The sequence below is a fragment of the Camelus bactrianus genome, chromosome 2 (genome assembly GCF_048773025.1).
Source record: "Camelus bactrianus isolate YW-2024 breed Bactrian camel chromosome 2, ASM4877302v1, whole genome shotgun sequence".
Taxonomy (NCBI): Eukaryota; Metazoa; Chordata; class Mammalia; order Artiodactyla; family Camelidae; genus Camelus; species Camelus bactrianus.
The window spans coordinates 24,743,498-24,760,415 of record NC_133540.1 but is presented as its reverse complement, the minus strand read 5'-3'; the positions used below and the strand labels follow the sequence as shown (position 1 = coordinate 24,760,415).

At 38.6% G+C, this 16,918-nt stretch overlaps 1 protein-coding gene across 1 annotated transcript in view; it reads right to left on the bottom strand.

The window, feature by feature from the left end:
• CPE (carboxypeptidase E) overlaps positions 1-16,918 on the bottom strand; it is a 119,822-nt gene that overhangs the window by 20,072 nt on the left and 82,832 nt on the right. The window contains exons 3-5 of the mRNA XM_074376985.1: positions 16,681-16,848; positions 8,044-8,161; positions 6,410-6,592 (exon numbers count right to left, since the gene is read on the bottom strand). Coding sequence (XP_074233086.1) covers positions 6,410-6,592; positions 8,044-8,161; positions 16,681-16,848 — 469 coding nt within the window. The remainder of the gene's footprint in view (positions 1-6,409; positions 6,593-8,043; positions 8,162-16,680; positions 16,849-16,918) is intronic.

The following is a 16,918-nucleotide window of genomic DNA, read 5'->3' as shown; positions in this document are numbered from 1 at the left end:
TACTGTGTGGCAGACACTGTCGTGGAGTGCTAGATATGAGAAGATTAACAAAATAAAATTCTTTACTCATGACTAGAGGAACAGCCAGTGAGGTAACAGATGATCACAGACTGCTGTGGGGCCCAGTAGGAGCATTTAATCATTCCTGGGATAGAGATGGGAGGTCAGCGCGGCTCAGATGTGTGATGCAAGTTTTTAAAAGAGAATATGAGTTTGCCAGCAAAATAGGGGTGGGTAAGAATCAGAAGGGCAGTCCAGGCAGAGAGAACAGAATATGTAAGTGTAAAAGGTGTGAGAGAATGAGTGCATTCAGTTGGTTCGGTGAGATTAGAGTTCAGACCGTGTTGGCAGAGTGGTAGGAGATAAAATGGGAAGATGACATAAGGTACCTTCTCAGCCACATCAAAGAAAGTTGATTTTATCCCAGTGATGATGAGGCTGTGACAGGAGGAGGATGGCATGATGATAGCTGCACTGTGGAAATGTCACAGAAGCTGTTCTGGTTTTCTCCTGCTGTGTAACAACCATCCCAAAATGTAGAGACACGAAATAACCATATTATTATGCTCACGATACATGGGCAGGATTCACACAGGGCACATGGGGACAGCTTGTCTCTGCTCCCCAGTGCCCAGGGCTGCAGCTGGGCTGGCTTGAAAGGCTGGAGACATGGCTATGGTGTGGTTCTCCTGGAGCATATATCTGAGGCATCAGTCCTTCTGCACATGGTGTCTTGTGTGCCTGGAACATCCAGGGTGGTCCCTTCACTCGCTTGTCTGGCTCCTGGGCTGGGGCTGGTTGGCATCTCTCTCCCTTTCCCTCTCCCCTTCCTCTCTGTGACTAGCTTGGGTCTCTTTATAGCTTGTCATCTCCAGTAATCAGCCTTCTTACATGACTTCTGGCTTCCCCCAAATGAGCATTTCAAGAGACCAGAGAGAAAGCTGAAAGGTGTCTTATGACCCAGCTTCAGAAGCCCCACAGCGCCGCCTCCACCACCACCTGTGGGCTACCCAAGGCCGGCTCCCACTCCCTGGGGGCGGGCACTCGTAAGGTGTGGAGACCACAGAGGTGTTTAGTAAGGACCGTTTCTGGAGAGTGGCTACCAAGTAGTTCTGTGCAGAGTGGACCAAAAGTGGGGCGAGGGTCAGACAAGAGGACACTGGAGTTACCAGAGAGCACAGGATCTGATGTAGGGTGGTAGAAACAGGAGTGGAGAAGAGGGCAGAGCTGAGAAGCAGTGAGGAGCCGGGACTGAGAGGACCCTCTGTCTCTAGCATCTGGCATATAGACATACTCAAGTGTTGACTGAATTAATTAAAGAGGCATGTTAATTATAGTGTAGACAATTTTTTTAGTTTCTTGCTCTACTCCTGCATCAAAATTTCTCCTAGTTATCCATTTATGTATCATCAAACATTTTCTACAACCCTTTAAAGATTATTGGGTTATATATTCATCAGTCTGGAAAGAAATACTCCATATTAGCTTATTAGCTTTCCCATAGTTATATGCTGTAATGCCCTTAGAATCTAGATTTTTTTAATTCAAAATATTACATTTAGTACATTCTACTATTGTGACAAGAGTTAATCTAGTCTATAGACCCTCAATTTAGAAGTATCTGGTCCAACATTTGTTTGTATGTTTCCTGAGGAAAAAGCCAAAAATGAGTTGTTGTTAAGAGTGCATGATTTTCTTTCCAGATATCACTTTGTTTTATTATCTTGGGTGCTTTATTCAAAAGGGACTTGAGATTTTAATCTAAGTAAGTAGAGCCAAATTCAGTTTGGAAAGATTGTCAACAGCAAATTAGATCATACATCATCAGATCATCACTGCTACCATTAAAGTTCAGGAAGATTAGATAATGTACTTGGTGAAATGCTTAGTGAATACAAGTGAAAAGTACTAATTACATAAAAGTACTTATTAAAGTACCTACCAAATTAAAAGTAGATCTATCATATGATCCAGCAATCCCACTTCTGGATGTATATCCAGAGGAAATACAAGCAGAATCCTGAAGAGATACCTGCATTCTCGTGTTTGCTGCAGCGTTTTTCACAGTAGCCAAGATGTGGAGGCAACTGAGTGTCCATCAGTGGATGAAAGGATAGAGGAGAAGTGGTATATATATGCCATGGGATGTTATTCAGCCATAAAAAGAAGAAAACCTTCCATTGTGACAACATGGATAGACCTTGAGGGCATTATGCTATGTGAAATTAGTCAGAGAAACACACATACTGTGTGATCTCACTTGTATGCAGACTCTAAATAAGTAGAACTCATAGAAACAGAGTAGAGTGGTGGTTACCAGGCGCTGGGGGTGGGGGAATTGAAGGGATGTCAGTCAAAGGGTACCATCTTCTAGTTATAAGATGAGTAAGTTCTAGACATGTAATGTACAGCATGGTGACTACAGTTAACAATACTGTATTACATACTCGAAAGTTGCTGAGGGTAGATCATTAATGTTCTCACCACAAAACAAGAAAAATGTCTATTATTTCAGGTGAGAGATGTATTACCCACCTTACTGTGGTCATCACTTTGCAATACATACATGTTTCAAATCACTGTATTGTACACCTTAAACTTACACAATGTTATATGTTAATTAATTTCAATAAAGTTGGAAAAAATAATAAAATCGTTAAAATGATAAATAAATACTACTAAAAAGTTTTAAAAAGAAGACAACAGGGTAAAAGACTGATCATTGCTGGCCTCCTAGTGAATGTGTGTTCCCTTAAGCCTATCTTTCTATCAACGAAGAGCTTGGAGATCATGTAAGATGTAAGGTATGTTATGTAAGCTGATCTGACACACTCTTCTGTTCCTTAAGTCCAACCAGGACCACAGTGTACTTCTGACAGACTGGGTGTCTTGATATCATACTATGTATTAATTCAACAATCACTGACTATCTTAGGTATAAGACATAATGATAATAATACTTCAAATTGCACCAAAGAGAAGATCTGAATCCAGAATAATTTCAATTTGAACCTAATCTAAATGATTAGTGGATGCTGTTGGTGCCTATAGGATCGCTTTCACTGAGCTCGGACACCCTTCCCCAAACTGCTATGAGTGTTGGCTGTTTAGAGAGAAAAACAAAAATGAAAACACAATGAGGCACAGAGAAAGGAGTTTTAAGAGAGAAGTTTATAGTAATACATGCTTACCTCAGGAAACAAGAAAAATCTCAAATAAATAACCTAACCTTACAAAGTTAGTAGAGGGTAAGAAATCGTATCACAGCAGAAATAAATTCGACAGTGACTTTAAAAAAAAAACAACAGAAAAGATCAATGAAACTAAAAGCCTGTTCTTTAAAAAGATAAAATTGATAAACCTTTCGCCAGATTCATCAAAAAAGGGGGGCGGGAGGGACCAAATCAATAAAATCAGAAATGAAAAAGGAAAAGTTACAACTGACATCACAGGAATACAAAGGATCATAAGAGGCTACTATGAACAACTATATGCCAATAAAATAGATAACCTAGAAGAAATGGACAAATTCTTAGGAAGTCATAATCACCAAGATTGGACCAGGAAGAAACAGAAAATGTGTACAGACAAATTAGGAGCACTGAAATTGAATCAGGAATTCTAAAACTCCCAACAAACAAAGTCCAGGACCAGATGGCTTCACAGGTGAATTCTACCAAACATTTAGAGAAGAGTTAACACCTTTCCTTCTGAAACTATTCCAAAAAATTGCAGAGGAAGGAATACTTCCAAACTCGTTCTATGAGGGCACCATCATCCTGATACCAAAACCAGACAAAGATATCACAAAAAGGGAAAGTCACAGGCCAGTATCACTGATGAACATACATGCAAAAATCCTCAATAAAATTCTAGCAAACCGACTCCAACAATACACTAAAAGGATCATACATGAGGATCAAATGAGATTTATCTCAGGGATGCAAGGATTTTTCAATATCTACAAATCAATCAAAGTAATACAGTAATCAAAACAGTATGGCACTGTTATAAAAACAGACACATAGGTAAATAGAACAGAATAAGAGCTCAGAAACAAACCCATGTACTTACGGCCAACTAATGTATGACAAAGGAGGTAAGAATACATAATATTGAAAAGATTGTCTTTTCTCTGAGCGGAGCTGGGGAAAATTGGACAGCTACATGTAAAAGAATGAAATTGGAACATTTTCTAATACCATATACAAAAATAAACTCAAAATGGATTAAAGAGCTAAATGTAAGGCCTGAAACCAATAAAACTCCTAGAAGGAAACATAGACAGAACAATCTTTGACATAAGTTGTAGCAATATTTTTTTGGATCTGCCACCTCAGGCAAAGGAAACAAAAGCAAAAATAAACAAGTGGGATCTAATTAAACCTAAAAGTTTTGCACAGCAAAGGAAACCACTGACAAAGCAAAAAGACAACTTACAGAATGGGAAAAAATATTTTCAAATGATATGACTGATAAGGGGCTAATATCCAAAATATATAAATAGCTTAAACAACTCAACATCAAAAACCCAAGCACCTCAATTAAAAAATGGGCAGAAGACCTGAAAAGACATTTTTCCAAAGAAGAAATACAGATGGCCAACAGGCAAATGAAAAAATGCTCAACATCATTAATCATCATAGAAATGCAAATGAAAACCACAAGGAGGTATCACCTCACTATCATCAGAAAGAACACAAATAACCAACGATGGCAACAATGTGGAGGAAAGGGAACCCTCCTACAGTGTTGGTGGGAATGTAAATTGGTAAAGTGGTGTAGCTACTATGAAAACAGTATGGAGGTTTCTCAAAAACCTAAAAATAGAACTACCATGTGACCCAGCAATTTGGCTATATTTCCTTGGTATATAGCCAAAAAACAAAAACAAAAACACTAATTCAAAAAGACACAGGCACCCTAATATCCCTAGCAGCATTATTTACAATTGCCAAGATGTGGAAGCAACCTAAGTGTCCAACAACAGATAAATTGATTAAGAAGATGTGGTGTATGTATGTGTATGTGTGTGTATACATACATATATATATATATAATGGAATACTACTCAGTTATAAAAAGGAATAAAAATTTGCCATTTGCAACAACATGGATGGACTTGGAGAGTATTAACCTCAGTGAAATAAGTTAGAGAAAGACAAACACTGTATGATATCAGTTATACGTGGAATCTAAAAAATAAAACAAACCAGTGGATATAGCAAAAAAGAAAACAGACTCATGGATATAGAGAACAAACTAGTGGTTACCAGTGGGCAGAGGGACAAGGGAAGGGGCAAGATAGGGGTAGGTAATTAGGAGGTACAAACTACTATGTATAAAATAAATGAGCTACAAGGATATATTGCATAGCACAGAATATAGCCCACATTTTATAATACCCATAAATTCAGAACAACTTTTAAAAATTATGAACCACCATGTTGTGTACCTGTAACATATAATGCTGTACATCAACTATACCTCAATTTTTAAAAAACAGAATAGATATATATCATAAAGAAAAAAATCAGGAATAATATTTTTCTCAGGGCCTAATTCAACAACAACAACAATAAAAGCAAATTAAATAAATTAATCCTATAATTAGCTACTGCTGCTACTGTCCTAACTAATCCTTCTTTTCACTTCCAGGTGAACCATAAAAAATTGCTCTTAGGCAGAGGGGAAAAATACATATCAACATCTTGACACTTCATTCTTCATCCTTGGTAGAGGTGATACCACACAGCTGTAAATGGTCGAGGCAACCAGAAAAATGAGAACTCTCTGCAAAATCCACACAGGAACAGAGAGCCAGGAGGGCTGCCTTGGTGGCTAGAGACGCCCCCTCCAGCTGTGCTGCGCGTGGGCTTTTGCCTTTTCAGAACTGATAAAAGGTGCAGAGCGTCCTGATCTACCATTAGCGCTTACCGCCGTAGTGAATACAAAATAAATATTCCGCATCATGTAGTCCCCATTATCCTACCATTAAACAAGCACAAAAAGGTATTGGACCAAGGTATGCTAAAGTCCAAAGTCTGCCGTCTAAAATACACCTTTACCTGCAGGCAAAGCATGACTAACACGCAATCAGGATGCTTCATTATTCTCTAAGGCCAGAATTTGAAAAGTAGGGTAATTAACGATGTTCGATTTACAGTTTCCCAGTGGACGTCTTCAGTTCGTTTCCTATAGCTCTTCAGCTAGCATCTTGATTTTTAAAAATCAACAACAACAAAAAACCCGTAGACAGCAATCATTCATGCTGACTAATTTTAATGAATGAACTACAGGTTCAGTCTATTTCTTAATAACTGAGGAGGACTGAAGTCTCTCTAAATATAAATGGTAATTATTTTAAAGCCGCTAATCACATCCTCAAGAAAGCGAAACGGAGTCTCACCGCCAGGCACGCTGTACCATGCGGCGCCATTGGTGGTTCCCTCCACGAAGCTGCTGTCGTCATCATTCTTGCGACACGGGGGCCGGTCCGGGTCCGACATCGGGGGGTTAAAGGACGAGTACGCCCGCGCCAGGCTCTGGAAGATGTCGTCATCAGGGCAGGAGCTATACTCATGGGCACTGCCTAGAAATAATAAACCCACAAGCTGAAGATCTAACCTGTTCTCAGAAACAACATTTAGTACATATATGTAAACTTTAAAAAAAAAAAAAAGTGCAGTATACAGTATATATGTATTTATATGCAATATATTGTGTATGTAGAGTCAAACTATAATAAAAAAAATTTTAATAAAGAAAAAGAAAATAAACCCACAAGGCTAAAGAAATTGAGCCAGACTAAGGAGCACTGCATATTTTCTGAAGAGTGATTTAGTGTTATCTCTTGCTGATGTATTTTTTAGCTACATCACTATGCAAAAGGAGCACTCAACAATTAAGTTTTAGGTTATTTAACATCCACTCCTAATATCACAAAGTAGAAATTGGGTAGAATGTACATTCTACTTATGAAATGGGAAGCCTCACAAGAAAAGGTGGCAAGCTCATGGTAAACTGGACCTGGGAAGGCAGTAAGGAGGGTTTCATTGTTAGCTCTTAATTTTAAAAATGTACCTGTACCCTCCCCCCCCAAAAAGGACAGTGGTTTACAAATTATCAAAAAAATGTTTTTAATAGACCTGGACCAACCTCATAGGCACTATGAACCACTCTTACACATGATTCTCAGTATGAGTTTAGAGTTTTTAAAGTCTCCCATGTGCATTACTGAAATACATAATATCTATTTTGATATATAGTATTCTTATTCTGTATTACAAAATATGCCAGTCTTTTAAATTTCCCAGCTATTGACAAACCACAAAATCTCCAAACTTTAAGGACGTTTTACCAAAGACTCTTCAAAAGTCAAAGTTTCCAATACCTAAAAAGTATTATCCTGTGTTTACAAAGACCTAACTCTTCCAAGGCCCCTGAGAATTGATCCAAAGCACGAAATTTCCTGAAGCAATAGCAATTAAGCTGAAAATATCTATCTGGTTAAAGTTTGCCGTGCCTGAAGCTTCACTGAACCTAATTAAAGAAAAGCAAGCATCACTTCCCCCTCCCTGACACCACCAAGAAACAAGTTCCAAATGCAAAAGTGTGAGTGCAGGTAAGACACACATGGAGATATAAATGGGCCCCGATCAGGCACCAAAAGGCTGCCTCCACTTTTAAGCCATCTTGTACACAAACCTATATAAATTCTATTATTTTTCCATTTTACCAGGGACCAAGATTGACCCAAGTTCACGACTTCTGTTTTCTCCCTTTTTCTTACCTAAGTATTCTTCAAGATCACATTTCTCTTCAAACTAAACTTTTTCAAAAGTTACAGTCTTTTCCTGCCAGATATATATGCCAATGCCACACTGCATAGTTAGGGGATGTTCCTGTTCAGCGGATGTATTTCTACAGGCAAAATCACTTACTGGCGAGTCCCATAAAAGAATATTATAGAAATCATCCAATAAACCCTCATAAAGTAATTGTAAACCTTGAACCAATTAGAGAAGCAGGAAGAATACCTACCACTCCGTGTCTCATCATATGGGTAATTGGCCACGAGGTCTCCTCCATGCAGATTGGCCGAGAGCACAAAAGGAATATCCATAATCCAATGAATGACAGCCTTGGTCTCAGGAGCAAGCTTTATTAAAGATTAGAGATTAAAAGGATTATAAATGTGGCAATCATTGGTGGAATCACTCCACAGAAAAGACACAGAAAAGGTGAAAACAAGAACAAAAACCAACAACTGAAAGCTGGTCATATTCCAAGCATTTTGTGACTGTTTTCTTAGGAAGAAAAAAAAAAAAAGTGCAGTATTCCCCATGTCTATCTTTCTCAAACTTATAATAAAAAAAATTTCAATAGTGTTTATATTTCCTTAGAAGTTCTACTTTTATGGGCTGCCAGCTTTCTTTCTTTGTAACTTGAAAACTAGCATACATATCATTTACAGATTTGGGGACATTTCCATCTGATCTTTGTTAATAATAACTAAGGATAAAACAAGGAGAAAAGAAAATAGTTGAACCACAGAAGAGGGTTCTTTCTTTATGGTGGTTCAACTCTAGAAACATGTGGTCGATTTTATTTCCAGTTTTTGCTTACTATTTTTCCAATTCCCTTCAACTACTTCAAACATTGTTCCTATAAAAAAATTAAATTGGGTCTCTTTCAGATTTCACTGTCAAATATCAGTTTACTTTGGGATGGTCATCTTAAATTTTAAAACAAAGGCAAAAGTTTCAGGAATTCATGCTGTCTTTTGAATGATTCATAGCCCCTCGTAACTTGGAAACAAAACAAAGGAGGAAAGAAATTTATACCAAAGCATTAACCTGAGCCAAAAGCTTGATACTTTTATGTGATGAGTTTTTAATAGCAACTAAGAAGATTCTCAAACTCCCAGGTACTTCTTTCATTTATTTATTTTTAATGCTTTTACTGGATATGAGATTGACATTGTTCTTCGGGACAGAAAATCTAAGAGCATCAGTGGGGCCTGATGATTATAATCAGACTTTGTATCTGCATGTCTCTGTTCAGTATACGGATAGCTTCTGCATACACTATTTTATTGAGCTTCACAGCATCCTCACTGGATAGGCAAAGATATCCATCCCCACTTTGCAGGGGTGAATCTGAGGGTTGGGGAGTTAATGACAAGTTCACACACTTAAGATTCAAATCCAGTCTGTGAAACTATAAACTCCACGTGATTTTCAGTATGTCAGGTTTAATGTATCAAAACCATACTATTTTTCACGTAGGTTACTCACAATTGTGGAGAAGTGTAATTTAGAATACGGCATTGTCTTTATTATTTGTTTGATTGGTTTATCTTATTCTCACTATGAAAGATGTTCATTGTCAAAAATGTAGAGGAGACAAACACAAAGAAAGGAAATTAACATTACGCATAATTTTACCATGTAAAGATACCCACTCGCTAACATTTCATATATATCTTTCTCAGTCTTTTTCCAATGCACTTACGTAATTTTTCAAATGTGCTCATTTATATACCAGTTTGTATACTACCTTTTTTGCTTGGCAACAGATAACACTTCTTCATGTCACTGAATATCCTTCTAAATTATTATTTTAATGGCTGAGTAGTATTCAATGTATGGTGTTGAATGTATGGTAAATATTCAATGTTCATTCTTAAACATGAATAAAGTAACAGCTAATATTATTAAACACTTTCTGGTGACACACGGAATTTTCACATCTACCCTGTGAGATAGGGACTGCACATACCCCAGTTTAGAGATGAGTAAACTGAGACTCAGAGGAGTCAGGGAACAGCATGAGGCCACGCTGTTGGGAGCAGTCTAGCTGAGAGCCACTCCGCAAGCACTAGGAATCTCCAGTTGGTGGGAAGAGAGGGGGAAATGGGAAGATGTTGGTCAGAGGGTATAAACCTTCAGTTTTAGAACGAATTAGTTCTAAGGATCTAATGAATCCCCAGATGACTTAATAATACTGTATTGTGTACTTGAAATTTGCTAAGAGAACAGATTACAAGTGTTCTCACCACTAAAGAAAAAAAAAGGTATCAATGTGATGTGATGGACATGTTAGCTTGATTATGGTGACCGTTTCACAGCATGTGTATATATCAAATCATCACGCTGCACATCTATACGATTTTTATTTATCAATTATACTTCAATAAAACGGGGGCGGAGAATCTCCAATTGCTGGGTATAGACTTGTTTACTATGAAAAAAATGCTGCGAACACACTTGTAACTACTCTGTGCAGATCTATACTTTTTAAAGGGAAATTTCCCTAGAAATGGAATGAGTTGACCAAACACTAAGCACATTTTTTAATTTTATAAAATGTACTCTGGACTGTCTCCCTGTAAGATACTACAATATACCTAGCAACAGTGTATTTAGACCCATCATTTCTAATCACTCTGATCAACATTGGATTTGTATTTTTAAGTCTGTCATTTTGATACATGACAAACAGAATTTTTAAAATTTTCTTTCTCTGATTAACTAATAAAACTAAATCAGTTGTTTCATACGCTTAATGACCATTTCTGTTTACTCCTTGGTGACATATTTATTTATGGTTTAACAGACTTTTCTATTGAAATGTAAATATTTCCTTATTAATTTGCAAGAGTTGTTTATTTAGTAAAAATATTAACCTGTATCTACTACATCTATAGGTATTTTCCAAGTTCATTATTGCCTTTCAGATTTAAGAATATTAATCATTAAAATGCAAAACATTAAGATATTTATGTTGCCAAATCTACTGGCCTTTTTTTGTGGTCTTTTCCTCTCCCTTTATATTTCATCTTTATTCAGTAAGTATTAAGTGGCCGGCCACCATGTGCCAGTTTTCTATACAAGGGATTCAGAAAGCTCTGTCCCCCTAGAAAAACAATATATTTACCAAAAAATTTTACTAGGTCCATAATTTTTCTATTTAAGTTGTAATGCATCTAGATCTTATTTTGATCTATGCTGATATTTGTGAGACGGATTTGTCTCAATTCCATGTATTGAATAAGCTTTTCTCTCTACAATAATCTGAAACACTCCCTTATTACATACTAAATTCTTATGCACACTTAGATTTGTTTCTAAAGTTTAAATTAATTTAAATCAACTCCAGTTTAGAGGGAGGGTATAAATCAGTGGTAGAGTGCATGCTTAGCATGCATGAGGTCCTGGGGTTCAACCCCCAGTAACTCCATTAAAAATAAATAAACCTAATTACCTCCCCCCACAAAAAACAAAGCAAAACAAACAAAAAGAATCCAGTTTAAGTTCTGGTTTAAATCAACCTTAATATAAATAACATAGGGCATTTAATTAAAAAAATCTATAATGCATATGATTTGTTTGCAATGAATTTATGGTTTATTAAGTTCAATCAATTAAAAATGGCATCAATACTATATGATGTGGGTTTAGAGCACATTCTTCCATAATATTCTGTTCAAAGTTTTTCTTTTTCTGCTCAGTCTCTTTACGGCCCTCTTGCTTGTACATCTGCCCCATTCTCCTTATTTATTCAGACCCAGTGATTGATACTGACAAATGTTTCACTGAGTTCAGAAGAGACAGAAGTCTCTGGTGTGGAGAATCATCGAGGACTTCAGGAAGGAAGAGGGACTTCATAATGTCTCGGGGAGAAAATAAGGTAGATGTGAGCAGGGAAGCAATGAAATACTCCCTGGGCCGAAGGGCAGGTTTGAGTGTGAGCCCAGGGGGCAAAGCCATCCTGTAAAGGACTGTACTCCCATATTTATTATTCACCTGAAAGGGTTCAAAATGGCAAGTTTCCATATGTGCATATGTTGATTCAAGCATAATGAATAATTTTGAAGGATACATACCAAAATGTGAATGGTAGTCATTTAAGAATGTAGGGTAATGGGTCATTTTACTCCTTATTTATATTTGCTCTATCTTTTTGATTATAATGAAAATATTAATTTTTTAATAAAGTTTTTAAACGAACTATTTTTTAAACAGATTTAAAGACACATACTACACAAAGTCAGAGTGGCGATTAGGTTTAGCCTTCTGTTAGCTCTTACACATTTACTATTGCTAATATCCATGACCAGATCTTCAAGCAAGCAAACTCCACAATTTGATCAATTAACCTTAGTTTCTCTATGACTATTAATAGAGTCTATTAGACTGACTAAAGCTGAAAACTCCTGGGTACTATAATCACGTACTTAACTAATCCACAGAAAAGGTTCTGGAGCACTCCTGACATGGAACTCAGTAGAGCTGAGAGTCAATTATGACCTATCTTTAAAACTTTCATTTAAAGTCTGTAAATATAGCTCAAATGTTATACTCTATAATGATGGCTTTGGCTCTTAAAATATATTGAAGCTATACTTAATCCATTTTCTTCACAGCTCTATCCATTAAAGACAAGTATAAATTCAGAACTTATTTGATTTATTTTAATCACTCTGTTTTCATGCAATCAAGAGCCAAGGCTCATGTACGGAGCCTAGGTAACAGTGGAGGGGACCAGGCTGAAGAGCTCCTGAGCACAAGAGAAATGACTCAGCAGGAACGCTGGGGAGCAGGAGAGAGCTTGTACTCAGAGAGGTTCAGAACAGCAAGGAATGTGTCTAGAGGAGCTGGTAAAAATGTAGGTTCCTTTCCATCATTCACTCGCATAGCATACACCCCCCAAACTTCCTGATTCAGCACTCATGGGAATCTGCGGTTTTTTTATCGAGGTATAGTTGATGTAAAATATTATATGTTTCAGGTGTATAAAGTAGTGATTCACAATTTTTAAACGCTATACTCCATTTACAGTTATTATAAAATATTGGTTAGATTCCTTGTGCTGTACAATATATCTCTGTAACTTACTTATTTTGTAAATTCGTACATTTGTGTATGGGTATATATATATATATACATTTTATACATTTGTATCTCTTAATTTCTTACCCCTATCTTGCCCCTCCCCTTTTCTCTCTCCCCACTGATAACCATTGGTTTGTTCTCTGTATCTGTGAGTCTGTTTCTTTTTTATTATATTCACTAGTTTGTTTTATTTTTTAGATTGTCTGACTTATTTTGGTAGGCATAATACCCTCCAAGTCCATCCATGTTGTTGCAAATGGCAAAATTTCTTTTTTATGGCTGAGTAGTATTCCATTGTGTATATATATCACATCTTCTTTATATTCATCTGTTGATGGACACTTAGGTTGCTTCCATATCTTGGCTATTGTTAATAAGGAATCTGCATTTTTTTAACCCCTGATTCCTGCAACCCTAGAAATTTACAAACCACTCTAAGGATACAGAGAATAGATTGGTGGCTGCCAGAGGCAGGAGGTTGAAGGTGGGTGAAAGGGGTGAAGGGGGGGTCAAAAGGTACAAACTTCCAGTTACAAAATAAATAAGTCCTAGGCATGTCATGTACAGCATGGAGACTATAGTTAGCAATACTGTATTGTACATTTGAAAGTTGCTAAGAGAGTAGATCTTAAAAGCTCTCACCACAAGGGAAAAAAATGTGTAACTATGTGCAGTGATGGGTATTAATTGGACTTATGGTGATCAATTCATAAGTTGATCATATGAATCATATGATTCATAACTAAAATAGCATTACATGTCAATTATACCTCAATAAAAATAAATACATACATACATACCTGCATACATACACACCTCTATAAGGCTAAGAAGAAGTGAGGAAGGCAGGATGTGTAACAACACTCATGAAATGCTTACTATACACCTTGTACCAGGCTGGGTCCAAAAAGTCTTGGTCTAACTGACAAAGACGGGGAAAGGAGACGGACCAGATGTGGGCAATACCCACCCATGACTCAAGCAGTTTACTGAAGATTTCATATAACGTAAACAAATCTTGCTTCTGTTCCAGAAAAGAGACTAAAATTTAATTTGTATGTATTTCCCTTTATTTTACCTTTACCCAGAAAAAGCATTGGCATTGAGATTTTTTTAATAAAAGCTCTAATTTTTAAGTACCATGAACAGGCATCTTTTTTTAAAGTATTCCTTAAACTAGATGTATGGAGACATCCAATATAAAGATTATGCAAATATCAAACAGATTCCACTGGGGGAGGGGAAGATGGTGCTGGCCAAAAATAATGCCATTTGCACCAAGGCTGCTAATCAAAGATCCTGTCAGCATGAGTTTATTTCACGAGTCTTCTATGATAAGGTGATAGGATTTATTCTTCTCGTTTCTCAGATTTAACAGACAGCACTGGGGAAAGTTTGGGGGTGTATATCCCCACTGGGCTAACAGAACAGTTCTTCATTTCTGTCTTATGCCTCATAGCTTATCACGCAGGGCGACCTGCTTTCACCTCTGGTTACCCCAGCCCTCTGCTCTGCCAGCTCTCCCTTCTCCCAGGGAAGATGGTTTGGGGGCTGCGAAATTGCAAATCTATGACTCAGAAGCAGGCATGTGTAAGTCATTCACTTCTCAGGTTCTGCCAAAATCCTCAGCCCCTGGCAGCCCTATTGCCAGACCAGTCCCCGCTTGTAGGTTCAGCCCAGGTTTCTGGAATGAATCCTAAACACTGGCAGGAGAATTTTAAGAACTTTAGGCCAATGATCTGAGACTCCCTCTCTCCTGGGTCCTCTCCCCAGGGTCCCAACCACATGCTGAGGGCATGTCAGGAACTAGGAGGTGGACTTTCAGACACTGTGACCTGCTTGCCAGGCTGGACTGGACTCATTTGTAACAGGCTGTCAGCCTGCTATGTGTCAGACTCAAACAGGATTTGTAATTCCTGCAATCGAGGGATTCAAGTCTAGACTGAAAAAGAAAAACAGCTGTATAAACAAATGATTATAACACATATAAAGCTCTATGTAACTACAAGCACTATCCTGGAAGTACATGTGAAGAACACAAAGGAAGACTCCACAGGATGCATCTGGAAGAGCAGCGGAAGGCTTCACGGAGGAGGTGACGTGGGAGGAGAGGCAAAAGCACTGTAGACAGCTGGAACAGCAGCACATACGAAGACGTAAAAGTATTAGAAAATGGTACGCTTAGGGAGCAGAAAGGAGTGTGTGGACCGGAGTATATGGAATATCAAAGCCAGGTTAAGGAGTGAGTGAGCTGGCGGCTGCCGGGGGCCACGGGAAACTTGAATGGCCCTGGAACTACAATAAATAGAGACACTGTTCTTTCCAAGTTCTCACTTAGGAAAGATCCTAGGAGAAGTTGATCAGCCAGAGCAGAATTGCCTGGAAAGACGCAAGATGCACTGAGAGCTGCCCCCGGCAGTCCCCACCATTCAGCCCTGATGGGCTCGCCAGCCTCCACAGAACTGAAAACAGTACTCAACAGGATTGGTTTGAAGGCACCAAATGTTTAGCGGGTGTGTCAGTGTGTCTATCTCACTCAGTGGTACTTACCAGAGTACTCAGGAATTATGCTGACGCGGTAATAACAATTCTAAGTCCCAACCTCAAGCGTTTTACATGAACTAATGCATTCAGTCCTCATAACCACCTGTGAGGTGGATACTACTGTTAGTCATCTCCCTATTTCGGGTGAAGCAGCAGAAGCACAGAGTGGTCAAACAACTTTCCAAAACTCACACAGCAAGAGTGGAACTGGGCTTTTAACCAAGGTAGATGGTTAAAGTCTTCACACTAAGGTATCATGCGATTCTGACATTCTGAGTTTTTACTTTATCCTCTGGGCAGTGGAGAGCTGGCAAGTTTAGGATTTTTTTAAGCCACAGAGCAATAATTTGTGTATGAAGATCACTCTGGAGAAATTTCAGAAGATAGAAGAGTTGGGAGGGGCTGGACCCAAACCAAGAATGGGGGCCACCTACCTCATCAGAGCAGGTGACAGAGCCTGAGTTTGCAGAGGAGGGAAAGACTGAAGGGTGTCAGAAGGCCAAATCGCTGAGATCTGGAAGCATGGCTAGTGAGTGGTGACAGAGATGGAAAAATCAAGGCTCTGATGTTCGAATAAATGAGTGAACAGTGTTTTCTTAGGGAAAGACTTGTTCCTGATCATGTTGAGCTTGAGGCCCTGGGTGTCACCAGATAAAGGGGTTCGGTGAGCAAGTAAAAGAGAGAAACAGAGCTCCATGGAGACCGGGAGTTGGGGGTGAGGTCTGGGAGACTCTGTATAAGTGATGTCACTGAAGGTCCAAGGGGATGGAAAGCAAGGGAGAGAGTTGGGGCAGCAGAGGGGCCCTGAAGGCCAGCGTTTAAGCCAAGGCAGAAGAAGCAGGGAAAGAAACTGAGTAGTGATTTGAAAGGCAGCATAAGAGGTAGGGGGAGTTGTGCAAAGCAAAGGAGGAAAAAGTTCTGGAAAAGAAGAAAAACTGCTGTGTGAAATGCTATTGGCGGACCTGATCAGATATGCTGACAAAGGGCCTCTGAACAGGCTGGAAAGACTTTCTAAACCCCCCACGACTGGCTTCCTCCCTCCTGTCCCCATCCCTACCCCCCACCTCCCTACACGCCTGGCTAGTCCTAGGGGCAGGACTAACCTCCAGGCCCCAGGGATTCCAGCCTTGGCTTTCACAGCTCCACTGAACTCTCCACAAGCTTTCACAGGACTCCTGTGTCCTCCACTAGGAGAGAGATACAGACATATTTCATGAAAACCATACATGTCCTCTACCTTTGTGTTTTGATCCACAATTTTCTTCAGATTTTTCAGCAGATGATTATTTGGACCACCTTCTTTCTCATTAACATATACTATCCTGTCCAGGTCAGGAAAGTTCCGGTTCAGATCTATTCCTTGGGCATTGCTTCGACCCACGAACCAGTCCTTGAGCTCACCAGGCTAAAAAAATATCAGAGGAAAGTCATCAGTTTATTATCATTGCTACCATTATTTAAGGTCTTCATTAATG